Source organism: Chinchilla lanigera, unplaced genomic scaffold (assembly GCF_000276665.1).
Source record: "Chinchilla lanigera isolate Chin_1 unplaced genomic scaffold, ChiLan1.0 scaffold00093, whole genome shotgun sequence".
Classification (NCBI taxonomy): domain Eukaryota; kingdom Metazoa; phylum Chordata; class Mammalia; order Rodentia; family Chinchillidae; genus Chinchilla; species Chinchilla lanigera.
In genome coordinates this window covers 2,684,475-2,711,141 of record NW_004955494.1, presented here as the reverse complement: position 1 = coordinate 2,711,141, position 26,667 = coordinate 2,684,475, and the positions used below count along the sequence as shown (strand labels likewise).

The 26,667-nt window shown below is 37.7% G+C and overlaps 1 protein-coding gene across 11 annotated transcripts in view; it reads right to left on the bottom strand.

Annotated features, from left to right (window-relative positions):
- Braf (B-Raf proto-oncogene, serine/threonine kinase) overlaps positions 1–26,667 on the bottom strand; it is a gene marked incomplete at its 5' end in the record, with an annotated part of 145,471 nt that overhangs the window by 1,567 nt on the left and 117,237 nt on the right. The window contains 7 exon segments of one of the 11 annotated variants that reach the window (XM_013504996.1): positions 24–94; positions 6,885–6,946; positions 7,748–7,901; positions 12,262–12,396; positions 20,912–21,043; positions 25,246–25,370; positions 26,076–26,122. In XM_013504996.1, the coding sequence (XP_013360450.1) occupies positions 6,906–6,946; positions 7,748–7,901; positions 12,262–12,396; positions 20,912–21,043; positions 25,246–25,370; positions 26,076–26,122 (634 nt within the window). In that variant the 3' untranslated portion in view covers positions 24–94; positions 6,885–6,905. 11 annotated transcript variants of the gene reach the window in all.

The following is a 26,667-nucleotide window of genomic DNA, read 5'->3' as shown; positions in this document are numbered from 1 at the left end:
TTTTGATGTTAATGAACTGTACGAACACAAGAGTTAAGAAATAAAGAGTAGATGCTGCCGTGACGGTGTGGCTACTTGAAGGCTGCAAATTCTCCTGTAGAGGGAGGACAAGAGCTAATTTTAAAAGAGTTATCTCAACTTACAAAAGCCTCATTTGAACCTCACTGAAAGGTGACTAGTTTTCTATTACAATTCTAGAACATCACCAATACTTAAAACCCCAAATGGCTGAAACTCATGAAAGAATACAAATATATATATATATAATGGGTCAGCTATATCAATGAAATACTAAGTCTGTAAATAATTTCCCAGATAAATTTTATGTATTATCGTTTGGATCAAACTGAAAACTGTTCCACAATGAATGAAAGTTCTAATAAACCGTATAACAGTAATGTCAAATTGTAGAATACTTTTTTCTCTAAATTATCCACTCATTTTCAGTTCTTATATTATTATAATGCCACTATCAGGAAGAGAGAAGCAGGCATTATCTTCATTTTATAAAAGACAAAATTAGGAGTTCAAATGATTTGTGTGTATTACACCTTCCATTTTCTAGTTAAACTCACCTTTCCAACTACCAAAAGTTAATGTAGGCACATGTCACTGAAAAGAATTTTCTGCATAAGGAATTATGTAAACCATAAATTCCTTTGGGGTATCACACTCCTCTAGCTTAGTGAATGTGAGAGCTTCATGGCATTACTTTTCATCTACCAGCTTGTATACATCTTCCACCTATAACTGAAGGGCAGTGTCTGTTATTATATATGCTACAGTTAATTTCTGGGGGTTGGTTAATTTACAACTATCAGAATTCAGTCGGCTGTAACGTTTTGACAGAAACTTTTTTTTTTTTTTTTTTGGTCTTTTTGAGACAGGGTCTCACTATGCAGTTCAGGCTGGCCTTGAGCTCACTTTATAGCCCAGACCGGCCTCAAACTTGCATCAATCCTCGTGCCTCAGCCTCCCAAGTATTAACAGAACTTCTGATGAGCCTCCAGGCAATCACTTATATGAATACACTAATCTAGGCATAACCAATCTAGGAAGAACCTATCCAATTTTTGATGCTATTAGACTCCAAACTGGTTGCTAGAGAATGTCAGCATGTCCCAATATGTAACAGATTGCTAAGGATTAGCTGGCTGAATCCTAAGATTTGCATGACTGTAACAGCAGTAACTGTGAACAGCTGACATATGTCTGGTGCCTCACTCTACACTCTATACATTTTCCTCTAATCTCATAATAACCCTATGAGGCATATGCTATTAATTATCTTTATTTTATTGGTAAGGTGTGGTCTACAGTGGTCAAGTAACTTACTCAAAGTCATACAACTAGAAAACCGTGGAAGTGGAATGGCACCTAGCTGCTGACTTGAAAGCCCAGGACAACAAGCCCCTAAACAATTTTTAATCATTAAGACTTGTTTTCCCACTCTGACCACAACTGCTAACTAGATTGCAGACATATGCTCTTTCCAGCCGAGGGTTAGTTTTAACAATTAACCAAGGTACTGTTGAGTCAAAAGATCAACACAGTATAAAAGAACTTTACCTTCCAGTTAAAAGGATTAGAGTTTGGCACCAAAAAAAGCAAAACTGCTAAGACCTTGGTAAGTAAAACCTTTAGAAAATAATCATAGGAAGTTGCACTAGAAATAAAGCCTGCTAAAAAATTGTATAGACACTTCAGAAAAGGATAGTGCAATGGTTTTTCACACAGATGTGTTACCCTCATTTGGGGGACCCTAGAGGATATCGTATATCACAGAAAACCCACTACATTGCTGGCCCTTAGAGAAGAAATTGAAAATGCTTATGCAGTAATCTCAGTGACCAAGGGTACCCAAACAGCAGTTCACCATACTCATAAATGTCTGGAAGCTAAAGGCCAACACTTTGAGCACCTCTTGTAATTGCAGAGGGCAAAGGTAACTTGTATTAATCTCATGATGTCTCAATAACTTAGTATTAAAGTATTTATACAAATTTTTCTTTTCCTGCAGTGTGTATACATTTTTTGGGGCAGACTCTGTATAAAAACATTTTTTAATTTTTTTAAACATTCTTATCATTGTTGCTTATAGTTTAAATATTTTATGGTCTTAAGGTTATTTTCAGTATTTTATTTTATTTTATTTTATTTTATTTTTATTTTCAGTATTTTAATAAATTTCTTTCAAGTGACTTGCAATATTCTTATGCATTGTGATTGTATCTAGCAGAATATTTCATCAAATGAAGTCAATGGGAAAGTTAAGATTTATATACTTCATTTTTGTCAAGGTGTTCTACTGTGAAAACTTAAAATAATAGTTTTAAGAAGAAAAAGAATCCCCCAAAGAACAAAAATCTCACCAACATATTCTGAATCTAATACAAATATATAGCTGACCCCTTTTTTTATATATATATATATATAAATGGGTCAGCTATATCAATGAAATACCAAGTCTGTAGATAATTTCCCAGATGAATTTTATGTATTATCGTTTGGATCAAACTGAAAACCGTTCCACAATGAATGAAAGTTCTAATAAACCGTGTAACAGTAATGTCAAATTGTAGAATACTTTTTTCTCTAAATTATCCTACTAAAGATCATCCTACCAAAAGTCTATTTCTTCTAAATGCCATTAAAAAAAAAATCAGATTCTGAGTAGATGGGTAGGGGAGACAAAAGGAATTCATAGTTTAGGAATCAATAATTTTTGTAACTGTCTCTGAAATCACAGAAAAATTTAAACAAAAGATAGGAATAATAGGTGATGGTTCTGCTTGTAGAAAAAGTCATCTTATTCTTTTTGGGGTATTTTTAAATCTGTAGATTTCATCTCTCAACCTGTTTTACTTAGAGTGAGGAGTAATTCCACTAGGGTGACATTATTTGAAGTAAAACACCTGATATTCCTTGTGATTTTTTTTTCTGTAATGTGCCAATGTTGTAACAAGGTTTGAGACAGGCACATCTTATGCATACGGCATGAACACCCAGTCATCACGCTCAGGAACTGAAGAAACTTCCTTGTGATTTTTTGAAAATTTTCAAATATTAACTTTAACTGAAAAATCAAATAGAGGAGGAAATGGAGTATTTTCTTTTCCCTTGTTTATGGCTGAGACTAAGCAAGTGATGGTGAACTTTGTAGAGTGCTCTATGACACAGACAGCTTGCTGCAGCACATGTGCCATAGGTTCACCTCCCCTGACCTAAGTCGTATTTTCCATTTGACTTTACTTAGGAATAGGGCAGACTGTGCTCGGGCAGATTTAATAAGGTGAAAGATTTATGCGATCAAAGAGAAACCAGAGTATTGGGCAGATTTAAAAACTGTCATTTTAGATACCTCAAACATCACTTATTTGAAAATGTTTATTTGAAAGCTAAGGACTTTAGTTTAAAAATATAATTAATTACCCACTACTCCAGAATTAAATGTATTTTAATTGCCATTATACATGTAATTTAATAAAGTCCCTTAAAGATAAATATGCTATGAAAAATCTAAAAGGTTGTTTCTTATACAACCACCACGTGTCGGGGGGAAGTCAACTGAAAGCGGAGTAAGCTCCACTCTTACTTCTCTGTGAAGACTTTTAGGACTTCCTGGCAATTTCAAAAGGATGAGAAACTGGAAGATGTTTACAGTCACAGGAGAAGGTGGGTATTTAATAAAATAAAAAGAGTACAGGAATTCTTGATAGTTCTAGTAATTCTCAATCAAACAGATCTACAACTGATGAAATGTTTTAGTTATAAAGTACTAATTTCATAGTATTAAAAAGAAAAAAAGGCAAATTATTTCCTTAAGAGGGACCCACTTCACAGAAAGACTATTTAAACTGGTATGTTAAATAACCACTTATTTATTTATTTTTGAGACAGGGCCTTACTATGTAATATACACTGGCCTTGAACTCATGGTGATCCTCCTGCCTCAGGCTCCTGAGTGCTGGGATTAGAGGCATGTGCCATGATACCCAGCTGCTGTTTTTTAAAATAAGTTGAATATTTTCTTTGTTTCTTACTGTGCTGCAAAGCTGTTGCTTCACTGTATAAAAGCAGCACCAGCAAACATAGTATACTGTAAAATTCAGAAAGTATTGTTCTTCATCTAACACTGTACAACTAACATTTGCCTTCACTCCTATTTCTGATGGGAAGATCATTTTAAGTATTTTGACCCAAATCCAGGAAGGGATGTAAGCAAGTTATAATATTATATAAGGCTTCTGATAAGAATATTTTCCTTAAATTACGTATCTTTTATAACTAGCTTTTACCATGTGTAATTTCATGAATTCTGAATATCAGAACCTACAGCCTAGTCTGAAAATTATAAGGTACATAAAAAATAAACACATCATGTTTATCTGCAATCATAGAAAGCTACGGGGTATTTTCTTCCAGTAGTAGTGTTGAGAGAGTTTTCTTTTCTGTTATTATGTTATTGCTAAAAGCTGTCAAGTCTTCTGTCTGCCACTAATTTCAGACGACTACGTTGGGGGAAGTCACTTCACACTAGTTTGCTTAGGGTGCCATTTCCTTCCTCAATAGTTCTCATACACTGCTTTACTCAGGAGTTCATCTAATTCTGAAGGGTCACTCACTGTCATCTCTAACAGCCAACTGTCTTCAGAACAAGACCTGCTGGCCCATCCTGGAGTCTCTGCAGGTGGCTCATGAATTTCAGTTACTTCTCCTGCTGGAGGACAACAAAATTCACTGGCAGCGTCCACACTTTCCAAGGCACCAAATTCATCCTCTTTTTCCAATTCTGTCTCAACACATCTCCCAAAGCTTTCTATGCAAAACCGCTGATTCCCACTGTTCCAGTATCATTTTCTGCTGCTATCCATTCATTGTTCTCTGTGAATTTACCCACTGTAAGCCAGCGCCTGCCCTGCCTACAGCCACCAGGGCCACAGCTGGCAGGTGCAGCAGGTGCCGAGGCTGCCAACAGCTACTGTTTATTAGAAGGGTGATTCTGACTGCTGGGTTAGTACTGAAATGGCTAAGTTACCTGAAAATAAACAACCCTGAATAAAACACTTGATTAAATCTTGCGATCCCTAAACTACTTCCTCTTTTTGTTTCAGCAGCGCTGCGGATGGAGCCCAAGCCTGGGTACACTGGGCAGCTGTCTACCACTGAGCTACACACCCTAGACCCCTAAATGACTTAAATCAAGACAAATTTTATTCTTCATCACTGACTCTTAAAACTTTTACAAGTTAAAAAAAATTATAAAAAGGTTGTCTCCTGAAGGAAATCAATGTTAGTTAAAAAAATACATGAGGTCTCAGGTTTTTGGAAAGAAGTGGTTAGGAAAAACTATTTTTTTGTGTTTCTAGGAAGTATGAAACAAAAAACAGTAAGAACAACAGGAACAATGACAAGGAACAGAAAAGGAACCTGGTTTAACTCTGTAATTCTAATGCTTCCTACTTCTCTGGATCCATGTTCTAAACAACTCATCTGTCATGTTTTTAGTGTTTTTTTTCACTAGTGTTAGCAGTGGGCCAACTTCAGAAAGGAGACTAAGTCACTAGGCAACTCTTGGAAGCATGGTCTGGTTTCGATGGGATGGCACAATTTCTGAGCAGTTTGACAGTTTAGCAACGCTCCTGGCAAAGGGACTGGTAAAGAAGGGCGAGGAGTCAAATGCAGTTGGTGTGGAACTGTCAGGTGAAAAGACAGGGACAATGAGAGGAACCCACAAGTGAACCTACAAGTGACACAGACTGGGGAGTACTAGAAGAGTTCTACTCCTGAAAAAGAGCCTTTGAAATGTGAGGTTCTGGATTCAGTCTCCAGCACTGCCAGAAACAAAAGAAGAAATCCCTTTGAATATGTTCTCAAAATGCCCAAACCATTTGAACACCCTATAGACCAAGTCAATTTTGTAAAACAGTATTAGCTACACCACTGCTATTCTGTTTGTAAATAAATATAACTCCACCTATTAATTACTAACACTCATGTCTTTGTGTCACTGGAGGCTTTAGAAATCATGAACTTTGATGTTTTCCAACATGTTACTTTTTTTGGGTGGCTCTGGGGACTGAAGTGAGTGCCTGTGAATGCATGCTAGGCAAGCACTCTACTACTGAGGTACAGTCCAGCTCTTTTTATTTTTTTCATTTACCAGCACCACTGTGCCCTGCTAACATGTTATATGATTTTATCTTTTTCTTATTCTTGTTTTTTAAAAATGCAAAGTGTTTTTTTCCCCACTATGTTAAAATTCATGAATCAATGTAAGATTCAAGATGGCACTGTTTATCTTAAACTACCCAACTAAGGGGCAAAAGTATGCTGTAATCATTACTGAGCGGTTTCCCTGATGAAATGTAAGTATTTCAAAAGTTAGCTGTGCTACTTGAAATTAATTATCATTAAAGTCTTCCTAATTTTTTTCTTTATTGACTTCAAAGAACGATGGCATGTATGCAGATATTGCCTTCTGCTGAGATAACTTTTAGCTGTTGGCTGTTATCTAAAAATTACCGCAAATCTAATTTGAGTAAGTGAACACAGAAGGCTGGCTTTGGTCCCTAAGCTGAAGCAGAGGTGGCAGTATTGTTGAAAAGGCCGCAATCCTGCTTCCCTCCTTTTTGATCCTCTTTGACTCACAGTAAGGAGTGTTCTGTACAATTGCCACATTAGTCATTTTCTACACAAGAAAATGTGTTAAAACTACTTCATAATGTGGAATGCAGGAAAAGAATAGCAGGTATTCAGCATGAGCTGAATCTTGCTGGACAAGGAATTTAAAGAAGAAAAGAAATTTTAGGAGACCTAATAAGGTGACTGTTACAATGTGTGTCACAAGTATCATCTAAAGTAATAACTTAAAAATTCATTACCTGGTTGTTTGGCAACCAGAGTTAGTCTGAATGAAAAATGAACTTGTAAATTCTCACAGGTTCTGTGAAATAATTTTGGAGAGAAGAGAGTGAGCATAAGGGGGCAATGCGTTTGCAAGAAAATCTGACCTCTACAGGTGTAAGACATCGTTAATATATAAAGAAATATTATCTAAAAGGAACTCCAACTTCTAACATTTTCCCACTATAAACTCAAAGCTAAATCATTTCAAACATGTCACTCCTTCAGCTGTATCTCTGGTCATTTGCACCAAAATTTACTAAAAGCTATTTAGTCTACTGCTTCCAGGAAAGAAAGGACAGCCACATGTTCTAAACGGTAGTAAAATAAAATAGTTATCAAATCAGTAGGGTCCCTCAGCTCTGGGGACCTCCTACGCTGGGTCTGCTCAGTCTGCCACACTGAGGCAGGCTAACTACTGCCAGCTTCCCTCCGTGCACAGCACAGGCGTGGTCTTCCTTGGGCATCCCTAGCGATGAGTGATAGCTAGTGTCAAACGCTGCATGAGCAAACTGAAAGAGAAGACTGAGGTTTAATAATCGGAATGACCAAGTGAATGGAATAAACTTGGAACTGAAAGTGGAATCTCTGGAGGAGGCACTGCCAAGTTTTAATAATGTTTGTGTTTCAACCCATAGGTACTGAAAATCCAATGTTAGTTATCAATTTTAGGTTGAGAAAAATATCTACTCTTTAAACACACAAGTGTTTTTTGGTTCACTTTTAAAAAATATCCTATTCGATTTAACATATAAACAAACATGTTCATTTATTTTACTTTTGTTGCTACCCTCCTTTATTTCTCACTCATTTAATTTGCGTCAGTGGACAGGAAACGCACCATATCCCCCTGCCTGGATGGGTGTTTTTGGAGAAGCACAAGCATAGAGACTAAAATCCTCTGTTTGGAAACCAGCCCGATTCAAGGAGGGTTCTGATGCACTGCGGTGAATTTTTGGCAATGAGCGGGCCAGCAGCTCAATAGAGGCGAGAATCTACGAAAAAAAAGAAAACAAAACAAAACAAAATAAAAAAAAAAGAAAGAAAAAACAGAAAGCAGAATGAAAATTTGGGTGGTGTATATCTTTAAGAGCCCATTATACTTTACAAGAAAGCACCTGGTACCTTACATTATTTTCAGTGTTACAATTGCCTGGAAAAACAGAAATTGGTATTCTTCTGTAAAAAAGAAAAGAAAAAAAAACCTACCACAATACTACAGTTTACTTCTGTGAACTAAATGGGCAAAGTAACTCATAGTTAGCTTTTGTGTATCTTGTAGATCACTTGCCAGCCTTGGAACAAAAAATACTACAAATTTAAGACTGCCGATACACCTATTTGGCACAGACGGCAAGTCCCCTTCGCAGGAAGATGGAGTATAAGTAAGTAAAGCGCCACACGACTGTCGAAACAGAACCAGCTGAGGAACCTCGCCTTTAAAGAAATTCAGCAATGGAAATGTCTCACACACAGAGCCAAAAGTAGGACCCACTGACCTAGCCCCCTAACAGCACATGAATAAAAAGGACCAAGTGACAACCCAAGGGTAAAGACAGGGAAATTTTACAAAAAGACACCAGCCCACAAAATGTAAAAATTCACATGCAGTATTCTAAGGTGCAAAGAAACGGGTTATGACCCTTGAAGGCATACAGCCTGGAATGCAATTTCCAGTCAGGAGACATGTGAAAGGGGTTGGCACATGGCAGGCACTCAAACTTTTAGGAGCCAGCATCACAGTGATGATGATGATCCTGAGCTACCAAAGTTATTTTTTATTTTACCTGTAATCTTATAGAGATTAGCATAAAAAGGCAAAGAAATAAGCAGTGTCACAGAGTTTTTTAAGTTCCAAGAGTAACATGCAAATAAACATTTAAGTAGTACAGAGATGGAAAAAGTGTAAGGCTCTTCAATGCCACCCTCCAGGGGCAGCTCCTGATAGGGTCTGTACTTCCCTCCCTGTCTCTCCTCTACATAAACACACACACACACAAACACAGACCACCCTCACCACCTTCTACAGCAGCATCAGACTCCACAGTTCTCTCACTGTTTTCTTTTTCCCTTACTTATACGCATGGCATCCATACAGAGCTACCTTCATTTTGGTTTTTAATTTTTACTATGATAGTAAGCATTCTTGTATATATCTAAATACTTATGGAAGTAGGTTCTGAGCACAGTTTATTTTTTTGAGACAGGGTCTCACTATGCACTTCAGGCTGGCCTTGAACTCACTTACGTAGCCCAGGCTGGCCTTGAACTTGCAACGATCCTCCTGCCTCAGCCTCCAGACTGCTGGGATTACAGGCGTGCACCACCATGCCCAGCAGGAGTATCTTACTTTATTATTTGAGACAGGGTCTTGCCACACATTTCAGGCTAGGCTTGAACTCACTACGGAGCCCAGGATGGCCTTAAACTCACAGCAATCTTCCTGCCTCAGTCTCTCCAGTGCTTACTGCTGGATTACAGGTGTGCACCACCACGCCCGACTTCAATAAGGGGAAAGGTCTTCTAAAACTGGGGATTTAAAGGAGGACCCAATCACTGTCCTGATTCCTGATTGCTCCTCTGGCCTGTTCTTTCTGAGTTACTTCTTTGTTTATCTCAGGTTCCAGAAGAGCAAACCTTGCAGACAGATCATGACAGGGACTGAACTGCCTCTCCAGCAACAATGGTTCTCTGGGTGCTAGACCCCTACAGAATCAGACCTGAGATAATGATCACCCAGACCACAGTGTGACCAAGTCTGTCTGCCTGCGTACTTCTTGACCTCCACTTTGGCCGTTCTCTACATAATCCTGAAGCTCCTGTCAGTACCCTGAAGATGGGGCTTAGGTCAGTGGTCCCCTCTTCCTCTCCAGTATGGCCATGCTGGATCAAGTTCTTTCTGGCCTCATCACCACTCATCCTTTTGACTGAAGCTGGGCAGCCAGAGACTGAATCTGGTCTGCTGGGAACCCCATCCACCCACCCAATCAGGCCTCTCTCTGGTCTAGGACTCTGGTATCACTGACTGCTACTGAAAACTGTCTTTTCCTAAATTCATTTACCATTTGCATTTCTTTTGTGCATGACCCTTGCTCACTTTCCATGGAATGTCTTCTAATTATCCATCTACAGGAGCCCCTTGCATATTCCAAATTTTTACCTTTGTTATATATGTTGCAATTACTTTTCTGTTTAACTTTCAGTATTATTTTTTACAATGTGGAAGTTTAAACAATTTAATGTAGTCATATAGACTACATTAAATTTTATAACTTCTGGATTTTGTCTCTTGCTTAGGGAAGCCTTTCTTCCCTCAACACTATATAAAAATGACTTCGTATTTTATAGTTGTCTGGCATAGATCATTAGGTATTTAAGATTTAATTGGCATACAATTGTATGATAGGAAAAGGTAACCTGCAATGAAAATGTATAGTAATTAAAAGGGGAGCTTCCATTAATCTGGGGAATTCATAAATGCATTTCATTCTTTGATAGCATGGGGTGAATGAAATATTATGTTTAAACACTGCCCCTTTAAATAAGAAGCATTAGGGGGCTGGAGATTTAGCTCAGCAGCACAGCGCTGGCAAGCGCAAGGTCGTGAGTTCGATTCCCAGTACCGGAAAAAAAAAATTAAAAAAAAACAAAGAAACAAAAAAATAATTAAGTAAGAAGCACTAGCACTTGGGATGTACAAAGAGAACACGTACTGGGGCTTCTGACACTGTAACAACACTAGTTTTTCACTTTGATGATGTCAAGCCCAGTGTGTTTTTGTTAAAAAATAAAATAAAACAAAGTAAATATCCCAAAACTCTTCCTCAGAGCAGCGGTAACAGAATCCTGTATGTAAAACTACCCACCCATTTAGCCTCTCCTTTTTGCTCTGAAGCAGCTGCTGACACTTAAAGCCATCAATTCTAACTTTTAAAACTGCTTACAGATGAAAAATTCTCAAAAAATAAATGATGAACAAATCTCATTTCTCTAGCAGTAACTTGTCTGAGTAACTAGCGTGGACTGGGTATTCAAAGGCATATGGGTTCATGAAGGAACATCTCAGTAATTATGGTGACAGACTATGACAGCCAGCATTTCCCATATGAAACTACTGATTGATTTATTGAGGTATATTCATACAATGCTATCAGGAAGTTCTGAAGGATCAGGAAACCTGCACCTACATACTACAGCTAAGCTCTCTAAGCTTGTTCAGATACTTATGTCAGTCCTCTGTAAGGCTTCTTTTTCTTTGCTTCACTTTTGAGATGGGGTGGGAAGGGTCTTGCTATGTCACCCAGGCTGGCCTTCAACTCTTGGCCTCAGGTAATCTTCCCACACTGGCTGCATCCTTAGTAGCTGGGACTACAGGGAAATGCCACCCACCAGCTCTTTGTGAGGCTTACTAAAGAGTATTAATGGAAGGGCTTTAGCCTGATGATATGGAAAAATAAAAAAAAAGCAACGGGAAATTAAAAGAATCAAGAGGCAGATAGCACCAACAATTGTTTTATCTTTCTGCCCCTGGTGGGACTGTCTCTCAAAAAGACCTAGCATGGCCCGGTGTGGTAGAGTATACCTGTAATCCCAGCCCTTGGGAGGCTGAGGCAGGAGGATCGCTAAGAGTGTAAGGTCAGCGTGGACTATATAGCGAGGCCCTGTCTCAAAAAACCAAAACAAAACAACAAAAAAAGACCTTGTATAAAAGTGAAGCTTAGCTGTTTAATTTTACCATCAAGAAGAATTAAAGCAGCAGTTGACAAAGTATGGTTTGTGGACCTCTTAGAAGCCATGTACGTTAAAACTACTAACATTAATAAGATATTGTTTGCCTTTTTGCTGTCATTATTTTATAAGTGTAAGTGGAATTCTGAGAGGCAACAAGAGATATTACAAGTATAATAAATATAAAAGCAGAGAATCTAGCCATCTTTTTACAAAAACATTTGAAAAATGTAAAATAATAACCACTTCTATTTTTTTTTTTTTTTTTTTTGGTTTTTCTGGTTTGGTATGTAATTACTTACATAAACAAAAGCTCTCTTGGGGGGCTCTTTAATAGTTTTTAAATGTGTAAAAAAGAAAGGAAAAGACAAAAGAAAAGAAAAGGATTCTAAGACCAAAATATTTTAAAACTGCTAGACAAATGCAAAGTCTTTGTGAGTATTTTGTACTGGGACTCCAATTTTCTGCTCACCCCCTATAAAGTCATTATCCTGTGGTTACTTATCTGAGTCTGTACATACCACATGGTATTCAACCTATGAGATACAGACTATGTACCCCCCAAAGTGCTCACAAATCTGCCTCTGAATGTTAATCTATTTTTAGGCAGCATGCAGTTTTTCTTACTTGGGGAAAGAGTGGTCTCTCATCTCTTTTCTTTTTGAGGCATTCCGCCATTAATCTCTTCATGGCTTTTGGACAGTTACTCCGTACCTTGCTGAGATCTGGAGATAGGTATCCTCGTCCCACCATAAAAATTATCTGGAGGGAAAAAAAAAGCCAAATCATGCAACCTTCTATATAAGTTAAAATACATAAACAATGAAAATTCAACGAGCTGTATGTTTATGACATTTGGACTTTTATATATGCATATTACACTCTGATAAAGGAAAGTTAAAATAAAAACCAACAACGTGAGTGCTTGGATTCCCATATATCACGTTGTGGTGGATCTTTTAAATATGTGCAGCAGCAACCAGAAAAGTTAACCTTTTCAGCAGTCATCAGTATTTTAACTCAATCTAGGAAAATCTAGTGGGGTATTTGTCATTTAGTGTGGGAAACAGAGCTTCCTCCACAAAGAAAACGAAACTATTGAGTTAAAATCTCCTGCTTAAGAAAATAAAAACGCTTGTCTTCCCTACAGAGTTATGTCTTCTAATTTTTTTTTTCTCCTATGTGGTACTGGGGATTGAACCAGGAGCCTCTGCACTTAGCTACAGCACGAGCCCTTTATTTTTTATTTTGAGACAGGGTCTTGCTAAGTCACTAAGTTGCCAGACTGGGCTTGAACCTGTGATCCTCTTGCTTCAGCCTGTATTACCGTTGGGATTACAGGTATGTATTATCGTCCCTGGCTGAGTTTTCTAATTTCTTAACTTTCTACTTTTTGGCTCTTTTGAGGATAGGCAGAGACAGATGATAGGAGTCCTGGTTCTAGGAGAGGGAGTTCTGATCTTAGAGGGGACAGGTCCAAGAGCAGCAGACTAAGTAGTAAGGTGAAGAAAGCCAGTATGGGATTCCTTATTCTGCACAGTGCTGATGAACTTTAGCAAGTCACATTTAGCATCTTATGTTATATCCTGTTTGATGCTGTAATGACTCTTGTTTAACTATGAACCTACACAGTAAAGCTCTGATTGCAATGCGATCTCTGTGGTATAGGCTAAAAGGATGAAGGTTGGGAAGAGATACCAGCAAAGTAGTTTTTTCCTATACTGCTCCCTTCTGAAGCTAATCAATCGTAACATCATGATTTGATTGGAGAAAGCAGTCCCAGTAAAATATAAAGCACAAGGAGGGGTTTTCTTTTCTTTTAATGAATGGAATAGTACAAACCAATATTGGTGGGATGTTACACTACTGCCATTTTAAAAAAATTATATATTTATATTTATTTATGTATGTATGTACCAGGAATTGAACTCAGAACCTTAGGTTTGCAGGCAGGTGCCGTGCGGCTGAGCTATCTCCCTGGCCAAAGGAGGGACTTTCGAAGTTGAGAGGCAGGGTTCAGAAATCTATTCATATAGGACAGCACTTTAGATATGCACACTTGGTTATCCAAGGTAGTAGCCCTGGAAGGCTACAAAACTTTGAAACACTTGAATTATGGATGTAATCTAATCTCATACTCAGACTAATTCTACAAGGGAACTATTAACTTCATTTTATAAACTAGAAATCCAAAGTTTAAACAAGTCTAGGAACTTGTCCAAGATAACCAGTCCAGTTAAGTAACAAAGAGAAATGTGGAGAAGAACCTAATACCAATTTGCTTTTAACCATATTCTTATGGCTGCTACAGTACCCATAGTGTCCTCCTTATTCTCTTCCCTAGTGATCTGAAATCTGGATGCATCAAGGGTTTCCTGAACTCTAACCTTTTCATCATACTGTTCCTTTCACACACCTAGAAGTGACCCACTGACAGCTGTGATGATCACTTACTGCTTATGTGGTTATTAATCTTTTTGTGACTAACCTAAGTTCCCCAATGAGACTATGGATCCTTGAGGGCAGGAACTGTGTCTCATACACAGCACATTTATTTCTTACGTACCATCTCTGCCCCAGCATTTCACATAATCTTCTGGACACAAGAGGCTTGCTTTCTCTCTCTCTTTAATTTTTTGGTACCAAGAATTAAACTCATGACCCCATGCTTGCCAGGCAGGCACTGTGCCACTGAGCTATACGCCTGGACCAAGAGGCTTTCAATATGTAAGTTAACAACTCATCAAGGCTAACAGCAAATTTTTTCTCATTAATAAGCAGTGTCAGATACCTGTAGTCTTCAAACTAGGTATCTCTAGTTCTACACAGACTCTCCCAAAGGTATATACCCATTGTAGTTTTAACTGAATTAATTTTTTACCTTATCAACTTACCTATATCCCTTGCTCAAAAAACAGATTTGCCTGAAGTGTAAAGCTTACTCTTCTTGCCTCTCTCCTCTGTGATAACTGCCCTTTTCTTCCTTTATAAAAGGTTTACCTTTTACCTACATGGAATCTACATTGCTCAAAACCGTGAAAACTACGGGAGTATCAAAGGGACCTTTCCAAATATTAGCATCTCATTAGGCTTGAATGAGTAAGTAACAAATCCCTTTGCAAGTCAGTTGATTTTTTTTTTTTTATAATCTTTTTTTTTTTTTCCCCCTGGTACCAAGGATTGAACTCAGGACCTTGCGCTTGCCAGGCAGGCACTTATGCCACCTGAGCTATACCCCCAGCCCCAAGTCAGCTGATTTTTAATTCTCTGCTTTGAACAGAATTGACTAAATTGTCAGCTCATTACTAATGTATTTTTTTCATGACAAGTTACTATATAATTTTTGGTGTGTTACAGGAAAGAGTTCAAGTGATTGAGTGACATGGTATGTGGTAAAGAATTAATCTTGCCCATGGGGAAGGAAAGATCTTTGCCCTTGGCTCCTTAGTGAAGGTATTCGCTAGGCTCTTGGGATGTCCGGCCTGCTTCCAGTTTCTGTTTATCTGGAGGCTGTGGGCCATGACCATGCCAAGAATGTGATTTACAGAGGAGGCCCAGGGTCACGTATTATCAACTGGACCTCTGGGAGGGCTGGAAACTATGGTCAGCCACATGGGGAGTCAGCCATACCTGTAAGTCCGAGCCCTAAAAACTCCTAGACTCTGAAGCTCAGGAAACTTTGTTGATTATTTATAAATTATATATTTAAATATATAATTATTTATATATTAAATAATCTCCACATTATTTCACATACTGCTGCGGGGGAATTTGGCACTGTGCACAGCTCCATCAGGAGAGGATAACCAGAAGCTCCATGTGAGAAACACTCTTGCCTCTGCCCCATATATCTCTTTTCTTGGCTGATTTCAATCTATATTCTTTCCCTGTAATAAACTGTGACTGAATTTTTCACAAGTCCACTAAACTCCACATACAGCTATAAGAAAACTCCTACCTTTTTCATCTTCTTATTGTTTGAATAAGATTTCTCAGTACTTACTTCTAAAAATAAAACAAGGAGAAGCATCAATACTAAGCCCTAGCTCATTCTAGTAAAAAAAAAAGTCATATTTACTCACAGACATAAAAATTAATTGAAGGGAAAAGAAAAGCCCCATGTTGCTCATTATGATATGTATTTCCAATAAAATTTTACCTTCTGGCTTTCTATATTAAAACAATATTATTTTCATCAGTTATATAGTAAAAATTATAACAATGGCATAATTCAGAATTTAAAAAATAACCTAAAATCACAGGAAATTTAGAAGTTTTAAACTGAAACTTATATCCATATTTTTATTCAAGATTTATAACTTGAATAATCAATAAAAAGCTTTAAGCATAAAAAATATATTACGTTAGGATAAAATTCTTTGGAGGGAATAAAATACTGCACCATAGTTTGAGAGGAAAACAAGGAATCATATCAAATTTCTAAAATTAATGCAGAGGTTTTTTTTTGGCACTGGGAATTGAACTCAGGACCTTGTGCCACTGAGCTATATTCCCAGCCCGAGTTTTTGTGTTTTTAGAATGAGTCATGTAAATATCAAATCAGTACGGTTTTTAGATTTTACTATTCACATTTTAAAAAGAGGGAGAGAGTGGCCTTATTTTGCAGTGTTAACAGAATACACTAAAAATTACGTTCTTTGTAGTTACTTAAGATTAAGATAAAACTTTTTAGATGCCAACTTACAAATATACACAGAGGTATATAGTGTAAAAAAAAAATCTTTCCGGAGGAGCATGAAAGGAAAAAAAATTAAAGACAGCTGTCTGATTTTGTATGTTTTATAGAATTGAGTGAGTGCAGAGCACAAAGTAGAATTTTCATTGCCAGAGCTGGGGGCTGACTGATGAAGGAACAGCAAGAAGGGACAAGGAAAAGTCTTTTCGGCATAAAACTCACAGACGAAGATTCACGTGACACATATAACCAAATGAGTCCCTTGGTTTAGAATTCTAGGACTAGCTTGTCTCAATCTATACATTAGGTACTCCTGGTTCTCCTGCCTCTCCTTCACTTCTGAGTACAGTATTCCTGGAGAGGACGCTGCTCACTTTCAGTATCAAACAAAACTGCCTCAACAGAATTGTAAACTACATTGAGAACAGTGCTTCTGCTTTATTAATCTTTGAATCCCTCTGTGTTGCACAGTGCTTTGCCTATAGCAGATACTGAAAATATTTTCTGTTAAAATAACTTGCATACTGGTAAGAATGGTACACATCATTTTGTTTCTTTTTTGTGGGGCTGGTGATTTAACCCAGGGCTTGCACATGCTAGGCAAGTGTCCTACCATTAAGCTATATCCCCAGACCTTTTTATTTTGAGACAAGGTCTCACTAAATTACCCAGGCGGGGCTCAAACTTGGGATTCTCCATGATAAGCCTCCAGAGTAGCTAGGGTTACAGGTGTGCCATCATGCCCAGCTCATTTCCTCTATCTTGAGATCTGTGCTCAGAACTCAGCTGTCACACCAATGGGACAGACCAAGCAGCCCGTGAAGAGGTCTTCATGGAAAGACCCACATGAGCTGACAGCACCAACTTGCCAGGAATGTGAATGAGCCATATTGGAAGCAGAACATTTTAGCACCCAGTCAAGCTACTCTAGCTGAGATCTTTGAAATACATACACACCTTCCTCACTAGAGCAACTCAAACTGAAGATTCATAACTTAAGTCCCTAATTTCTGGGCAATTTATTATACACAAATAATGACTGGATATGTTACTTATTATTTTCTTCTAAGAAGACACAACACCTCTGCTCCAAGAAAAGAAAGCCACAAGAGGATTGCCAATATGTCTAGTTTAAAAGAGAATATTTATTATTAATCCTGACTTAGTAGAGAGGCTGGGCTGAAAGAGGAAAGGATAGGGTGAATGGAGAGGAAAATGGAATGAAAAGAAGGGGAAGAAAAGAGAAAATGATTTCTTAGACTTTCAGCACTAGGGAAAGTAAAAAAAGAAAGGTGTGGTACTTTGCAAAGTAGTAACATCAAGATGGTCATCCATCCAGACCACAGAGATGGTCCAGAGAGCTGGGAGGTCTACTTTAGTAAATAACCTGATTTTTAGAAATAAAAGGAACTGTTTAGTCCAATCGAACAAAAAACAAACCAGGAGAGGCAAGATGAGCAGGTGATGAGCTCAAGGCCTGTCATTAATTATCTCACCCTGCTTTACCAGAGCTCTGCTTTGACTTTAGAGGCAAAACCCACTCTTCAGAGTATGGGGGTGGGAATGGAGGACGGGGGCACTACAAGTGTTGTGTCTGTGTCTAGGTGTTCCCCCAGGGCCTCATATAGTCATAGGTGGGGCTTTTTCAGAGGTGGTTGGATCTGGAGTGTGTGACACTGGAATTGATTTATGGTGCAATGCTAGGATCAAGGGCACTGGGATTACCTTCCATGAGTAGCCTGGATAAGATATAAGGGGCAGAAAGAGCTGTGGTCGTCCCTTGCTGCTTTGCTGCCTTCTGCCCACCATGAACTGTTTCTCCTGTGTGATGCATGTCTGCCATGTCACCCTGCTTGGAGCCAGCTGATTATGGACTGGAACTTCTACAAACTATGAGCTAAATAAAGGAGCTAAATAAAGGAGTTAAAGGAGCTTTCCTCCTTTAACTTTGGGTGTCAGGTATTTTGTCTCAGCAACAAGAAAAGTAACTACGACAACAAGTAAAGAAGCAGTTGTCTCATCTCCCATGAAAAAGATGACTGCTCTTGGATTCTCAAATAGAACTCTCATCTTGAAGCCATGGAGATCAGGCTCTAAGAGCAAGGGCAAGAAAACTCAAAGCAAGAAGATGGGTGGAAGGAACGGCATCTAGGGTTACTTCACTGAGAGTGACCACAGTTATTTTTTCAAAATGAGAAGGTCCACAGAAAGTACCATTTGAAGAAAGCAGGCCACCAGGGACTAACGTAGAATGGGGTCCTAGGAAAAGGGTACCATTCTTTCACCTCTTCCTTCTCTATTAAATACTTAACTTGGTTTCATACAGGCAAATTCAGGGGCTCTAACTGTACTGCTAGAAGGAATTAAATAGAAAGGCCTTACCCTTTTGCTGGTCATTCATTCATTCACTCCTCTCAGAGAGAGTAAGCCCTTGTCACACCATTTATTATACTCCCAGGGAGGACAAAGCATCTAAAATGCCAGGAAGTAAGTGAGTGCAGAACTCTGTGATACTTTCATCCATATTTTGGAGATAATAGTGCTTGTTTCTATAGTGTAATTTTCTTTTTTTTTTTAATAGTATAATTTTCTTAAGCTTAGTGACGGATTTCATACAGATCTTAGGTTCACGCATTTTTACTAATCTGATAAATCTATGTGATAATCTGATAAGTCTGTATGATAAATCAACTAAAATTATACTTAAAATCCCTAGCAATTATTCCAGAAAAATAATATGCATAGGAAACATGAACATGACACAGATATTATTGTTAATTAATAAATTAATATGGTAAGACTACTTATAAAAGTCAGAGCACAGAGGATGGCAAATTAAGAGACAATTTTGCTATTCAGACTGCTTTTATCAAGTTAATTATCTCAGTGATCAAGATCTGTCATAAGTACAGTAAGTACAATGCTTCAGTTATGTTCTTTAGCTAGTATTTTGTCTACCCTGAATATAAGTTTCATGCAGGCCTAAGAAATCTGATCATCAGAACTGAGGTACTATGTTTAATACTTAAAGACAATACTCAACATTCTACAGCTGTGAAGCTGTCAGACCAAAAAGCAACTGAAATTTAGCTTCATGATTAACCGGGAAGAAATACAGTCATTTTAAAAATACATAAAACACAGAATTAGGACCCCTCTTGGATACAGGGGATACAGTGATTCAGTAAGTATGCACAAGATAGGATAGCATAACTTGAATTACTTCTTGGATATCACATGACAGTTGAAGAAAGTGAGCTCTTCAGAGCTGTCACTGAAAAGCCGGAGTGCTGAGCTATTACTAACCAAAAGAATACACCATTTAAATGAAGTAACATTTACATATAAAACCTACCATGATGAAATAAGTTAAAAGTTCACACCCTTTTGGTTTTACTCTTTGGTGATCCTCAATACTGGAATGTCTCCGAATCACATGGAAAGCACTAAAAATATTGAATGCTTGGACCCTACCCTATTCAATTAGAATCTACTCTAGTATATCTATTTTTAAGTAATTTCCCAGGGGATTCTGATGCAAACCTTAGTATAAAATCTCAATATTCTTTAATTATATTTACAGTCAACTATTATTTTGTAGTATGTTAGCAGTTTAATTTCTGAAATCTGTCTCTTCACATGCACATGTGTGCATTCACATATTTTTAAAATGTTGAGGTATCCAAGGTAATTTCAGTAAGACAATTCACTTTCCTTGGCCAGTTTTAAAAGCCTAAGTGAATTTATTGTGAAAAGATAGAAAAGGTAAACACTTGCATGAGGATATACTGGTATTTAGAATATAAGGGACAAAAAATAGTAACTTAGGAAGGAGGAAAAAGCAAAAATATTTCCCTTTTACTTCAATTCTAATTATAGAAAAATTGAAGCATGATGTAACAGTCCTTTTATGGTTTTAAAATTTTTAAAAACTTAGTATTTTAAATTTTATTTTACTGTTACTGTTTTTTGAAACAGGGTCTCAGTGCACACTTTAGGCTGGCCTTGAGCCTATGCTAACCCTCCCGCCTCAGTCTCCCAAGTGCTAAGGTTACAGGGGTGAGCTACCACACCCAGAAATAATTTTAGAAGAATGTGCCATAAAGACAAATACAGCCACGGGAGCATCCGCTTTCTGGATTCTCTTCTGGTTCTCTTACGCAAAAGCTATCTTTCCCTCAATAAATATCTCCTATTCTCAACCTCCAAAAAACAAACAAAAAAAAGACAACCTAGCCAACTACGTGCTCTGATAGTACAGTCCGCGACGCAGCAGAAGGTTAAAGCCCTCGTGCTGCGGTACCACAGCTCATTAGTTTGACTGCGCTACGGTCAGGAAACCTGAGGCATTGTTCATTATGGATCTCTAGTTTTTAGTCACAGCATCAGGAATTTCACTTCACTGCATGAGGGGCCTTACTGCTATTACTGCTAAGAGTATGCAAAAGATTTCTAAACCTGGTTACAAAGATCAAGAGATCTGCCCTTCACGTCTACCTGGGACTCAATACTTTTTCCTTGCAATTAATTTGAGTCTTTATACAAATACAAAATAAACTCTCAAAGATGGTAAAAATGTACCTGGTCCCTGTTGTTGATGTTTGAATAAGGTAACTGCCCAGTCATCAGTTCGTATAGAACAATCCCAAATGCATACACATCGGACTGAAAGCTGTATGGGTTTTTATCTTGCATTCTGATTACTTCTGGTGCCTGTTAGAACATAAGAAGAAAAATATTCTCGTTTATTCTCCACTTCTACTGAACAGACTGAAAATATAAACTGCAATTCCCAGAGCAATGTTTAATCATTAAAGACTTATTTTGTAACGAATTCTCTTATTAATGGCCAAATAAAGCCCATTATGAACTCCGTTTTTTTTTTTTTTTTTTTTTTTTTTTTTTGGTACTGGGTATCGAACTCATGACCTCAGGCTTGCCAGGCAAGCGCTTATGCCGCTGAGCTAGATCTCTGGCCCGTATTATGAACTCTTAAAGGTGTAGTCTGGGCTGAGACTCCAAACTGCATCACTGAGATTTTGTAATTTTATCAGTCACTCTTTCTGAACAAATACTGTCACTGTCATTTCAATTCTCCCCACAACTCACCCTACGAGCCAGTTCCCACTTCCCATTCCCAGCTCAGCAAAGAAATGCTAGACCTGTGGCTAGAAGAAGGTGAGGAGCAGGGAAAACTACTGTAGTAATTGTCTTAAAACAAGTGTTTCTAATCGCACAAAGTATCTTCCTTATCTCAGGGCACCTTAGAAAGTAACGGTAGAATTTTAAGGATGATAAACTCATCCCCTTCCAAGCCATGGAATAAATATGTGGTATAAACAAGCATGGATGCTTTAATAACAAAAGCAGTAGCAGGCAGATTTAGTAGAAGATGATTTAAAGAATTTTTTGGTTGCTGGTTCTTGTATAAAGAAACAGACTAATTCACATCTGCCACATTTTTATACAGTTGTCACTACATTGTGCAACTAAGTTTTGTTTAGTTTTTTCCCAGTATAGGGGGTGAAGGCTTTTATACTGAGTTACATCCCCAGCATTTCTAAACTTTTTTTATTTTGAGACAGGGTCTTGGTAAATCACTTGAACTTGCATTCCTCCCGGCTCAGCCTCCCAGAGTGCTGGTATTATAGGCATGCACCACTGGACGAAAAACAAATGACTAGTTAACAGTCAGTTTAAGAGATTTTTTCCTTCACCTTATTATCTCTGTACTGTTTCATTTGAAAGGAACTGTAGAAGTTGCACGGGTGTTAATGACAACTTTGTGAAAACATCACTTTGATAGCAAAAGCTCTACTAACTGCAAATATCGCTGCAGGACAGCCCAAGGTAAGTAGTCTGGGTAAGGCAGGCATCTCACATGGATAAGGAACAATGGCTCACAACTACAGCTGCAAATCAGAATCATGTGTGGAGCCTTTAAATCTCTCAGTGCCCAGACTACACCTAGGTCAGCAGTACAATGTTACAACTAGGGGTAGGACCTAAACAGTACTATAGCATACTCTGAAGACAGTCAAAGGTTATTGGTGGTGAAGGTCACATCCACTTGTGTTTGTCATGTATTTTGTTGATGGTTACTTTTAGTGAGATAGCACAGTATAAAATAAGATACATATAACTGTGATAAAATGAACAAGCCAGAATAATAAGTGGCTGGTTATGATAAAGACATCATTTTTAAAGCCTGAATCAATTTTGTGAGGCACAGAATATATATGTGTATATATATATATATATATATATATATATATATATATATATATTTTTTTTTTTTTTTTAGACAGAGTCTCACTATGTCTTTCAAGCTGGCCCTGACCTCACTATGTAATCCAGGCTGGTCTCGAACTCTTGGGGATCCACCTGCCTCAGCCTCCTGAGTGCTGGGATTACAGGCATGTGCCACCATATAAACCTTAACTTTTTTTTGTAGTGCTGGGGATTGAAGCCAGAGGTGCTCTAACACTGAGCTACATCCTCAATACTTTTAATTTTATTTAGAGACAGGGTCTAAGTTGCCCAAGTTGGCCTGAACTTGGGATCTTCTTGCTGCAGTCTGCCAAGCAGATGGGGTTGCAAGTATGCACCACCATTCCCAGGAAGGACTGTCTTTTGAACTCTAGTTTGGTTTCTCCATTGTTGCTGGTGGTTTGGTGAAAACTTGTATGTTACCTATTTACAAGAAACCCATGACTGATTCTCATTTTAGTGACTTTAATTTGCAAACATCTTCACAAAGGTTTCTCTTCTAAGATATAAATAAAAGCAAGTTGAGGAGACTGCTAGAAATAATCCAGAGGACCACATAACTTTAGTTCTGACCAAACTCTTCTCTGTCTGTGGATGGTCCCCAGGCGTATCAACCCAGAAAGTTTTGTTTAACAACATTGGCTATTCTCTTGTCTCAGCTTGATAAAGGATGAACTCATCCATCCCATTATCAACAAAAAAGTAACTAGGAAAAAATAGCGAACTTCTTATATGATAATGTTCTAACTGTATAATCTGAGGTTTCTGAAAAAGGAAGGACAGAGACTTGACTGAGCTCCTCTCCCACTCTAGTTAAAACAAACACACCGTTATGTGTTTGTCTGACTGGTTTGTCTGTATTAAATTGGGGCTCTGCAATCTTAGCACTTAAGTTTGCTTCCATCTTTTTGGGTGGGCTGCCATCTTTCTTACAGTGGTGTGCTGTCAAAGAGCTTGGGGTCCAGATTACAGACATTAATTAGCTTATTTATAATTATTAATTAAAAGTTAAAAACATATTAACTTTTTTTTAAAAAACCTAGCTACTTATAATTACTGAATCTTAGAAAAGACATTAAAAACCCACCAGTCCAACCTCGCAGGTCTAATGGGGAGACTTAGAGCAGGTTAAGAAACCTGTAAGTTAGTACAGATCTAAGTCCAGTATCTTCTCTTCTACCCTTCCACCTACCCTAATTCCATTTATTTTCATGAGAAATTGTAGCTCACTTTAATCACAGGCTTATCGTGACCAACTCAGAATCCTACCTTGGAATTCTCTTCTTGGGGACTGCTGCATACATTTCAGGGAATTTAGCCAAATATGACTTTGAAAGCTCTTGCAACTTTTCTGTCTCTATTCACGTGTTCCAAAAGTCTTAGGTGAAGATTAGATTATTTAATGCTTGAAATTACATTAAGATTTTTGGGATAACTATATATTCAGATTAGTGCTGTGGTTTTGAAATTCTTTTGTCTCAGGACTTTTTATTCTTAAAAATTACTGAAGACCCTACAAAGCTTTTGCTTATATGGACTGTATCTGTGGGTATCCATCATTTTAAAATGAGAAACTGTTAAAATACTCAGTAATCCATTCAAATATTAAAATAACCATTAGATGTTAACACAAAAACTTATTTTAATTTTTATTTTTTTGAGACCAAGTCTCACTATACAGTTCAGGCTGGCCTTGAGCTCATTTGGTCTCAAATTCACAATGATCCTCCTGCATCAGCCTCCAGAGTGCTGGGATTACAGGTGTGCACCACCAACACCTGACAAAAAACTGATTTTTAATTAAAAAAATAATTACATTTTTAAAAACAAAGTTCAGCGAGAATGGAACTGTGATTCCCTTCATGTCTGATGACAGCAGCCAGATGGACTCTCGTATTTGCTTCTGCATTCAACGTGTGGTTTTGTTGAAGGACATGAAGAAATCTGGTCTTACGAGGAGACGACCCTGTGGGGCTCCTGCAAGGTCTTATGGACCCTTTGAGAAGCAGTGGTTTGCAAATGATTTAACAGCTGATTTTTCACTGGCTTCCTGCAGTAACTTGCAGAATTTTTAGCTCTGTTCTTTTCCACTAAGTAGAAATAGGAATAAAGAGAAAAAAGAGCTGTACAAGACAGCACAAGGATGACACTGTTAAAAGTCTCTTTTTTTCTTTTGTCTTTCTTCTTCAGCTGCCCCATAATTATAAGGTTCTTTCCAGCCTGAAGGAAGTAACTTTTCAATTTTGGTTTCAATAAGATTGTGAAATAGCCTCTTTGTTAAAAGGAATAGTTCTCTTAGCAAAACCAGGATAAGGGCTGTAGATCACACCTGCCTTAAATTGTAAACCTTTTTTTTTTTTTTAAACAGGACATAGAACATTTTGAACACAAAATATTTTAAAACAGAATTCTGAGTGGAATTTAAACAGCATTTACAAAATGTGTATTTTTATTTGACATACTGAAACTGAGTCTGTAATATTCTTTTTAAAGATAAAAAGGTTGAAACTATTTACATAAGAATAACATTTTTTTTGTGTGAACACTGAAAGCTATGAAAATACTGTAGTTGAAACTTTCAAATAACTCGGTAACATTTCAGGGTCAAAAAATGTAATCCATGGAGAAACAGCCTCAATTCTTACCATCCACAAAATGGATCCAGACAACTGTTCAAATTGATGGGACCCACTCCATCGAGATTTCACTGTGGCTAGACCAAAATCACCTATTTTTACCGTGAGGTCTTCGTGAAGAAATATATCTGAGGCACAGTAAGTAAAGGAAAATATTGTATCTCATTTTCCTATTAGAGCAAGCACTAGGAAAATTTTAGGTACAAAATCTAGTTTCTATAATTCTGTAACATGACATGCTTTAAAAAATATAGTAGTCTGTATTTCCCTGAGGTCAGTAAGTATGTTTTAAATAATAATTAGCTCTATTTAGCCTGTATGATCTGCTTTTAAGATTTTTTCAGGCCGAAAATGTGTGAGGATGAAGTGAGACACATTCCTATGCCTACAGGAGATCTGAAAACTCTTTCATCTGATTTTGGTCATGCAGGTCCAGATATCCTTTAGCATGGCTGGGAAAGCTGTAAACGTGCTTCACGGGAATAGAGACCCCAGGAGACAGGATCTTAGTCTGGGCATTGGGAAGAATAAAAATTGTTTTTCTCACCTCACTGTTAAAACTAGGAGGTAGCTATAAAATTCATCCTTTTTACAGTGCAGGCAGAACGTAAGCAAGCAGTCAGAAAACCCTACTATTACGAAGGCTTCTGATAGATTTTCTTGTAGTGCTCAGTCATTCAGAAACCAAAGGCCAGCTCTACTAACTTTCATGCAGAATGATTATTAATTTTTAGAGTCTACTGAACTTAGCATGAAAACTGTACATAATGCGAAGACAAAATGCAGAAGAAAAGGTCAGGATGTTTTCAAACTTCGTAGACAAATTTCAGGAAGGATACTATTACTCTTGAGGTCTCTGTGGATGATTGACTTGGCGTGTAAGTAACTGAAAAACAAAACATTATTGTAACCTGAGTAGGGAATAAAGGACTCTGGTCTTAAAATTTACAGAACATATTTAGGGGTGTAAAGACTTCTTTAGAATCATGGTACAATTTAAATCTGCACATTGTGATAAGTTTTACATAATATAAAACTTGACTGTAAATGAATTTAGGATTATAGAAACATTACTATGTACAGCCAAAAATTCTGTTTTCCATTAAAAGACTCTGCTTTTATCTTTTACTAGTTCGAAATACAAACCTTTCATCCCAGTCAAGCCTATTTATCCATGTTCTGGAAATACCCCTTGACACGAATCCCACCTCTGTTCAGCGCTTTTTCCTCCTGCACCATCTCCCCAAGTCAGGTTTCATCACTTTCTACCATTCATATTCATCCATTTAGATGGAACAGAAGTTCTCACTGGTTTTTTTTTTTGGCGGGAGGGTACCGAGAAGTGAACTCAGGACCTCGTGCTTGCCAGGCAGGCACTGCGCCGCTGCGCTATATCCTTGGCCCCAAGTTCTCACTCCTGAGTGAAACTTT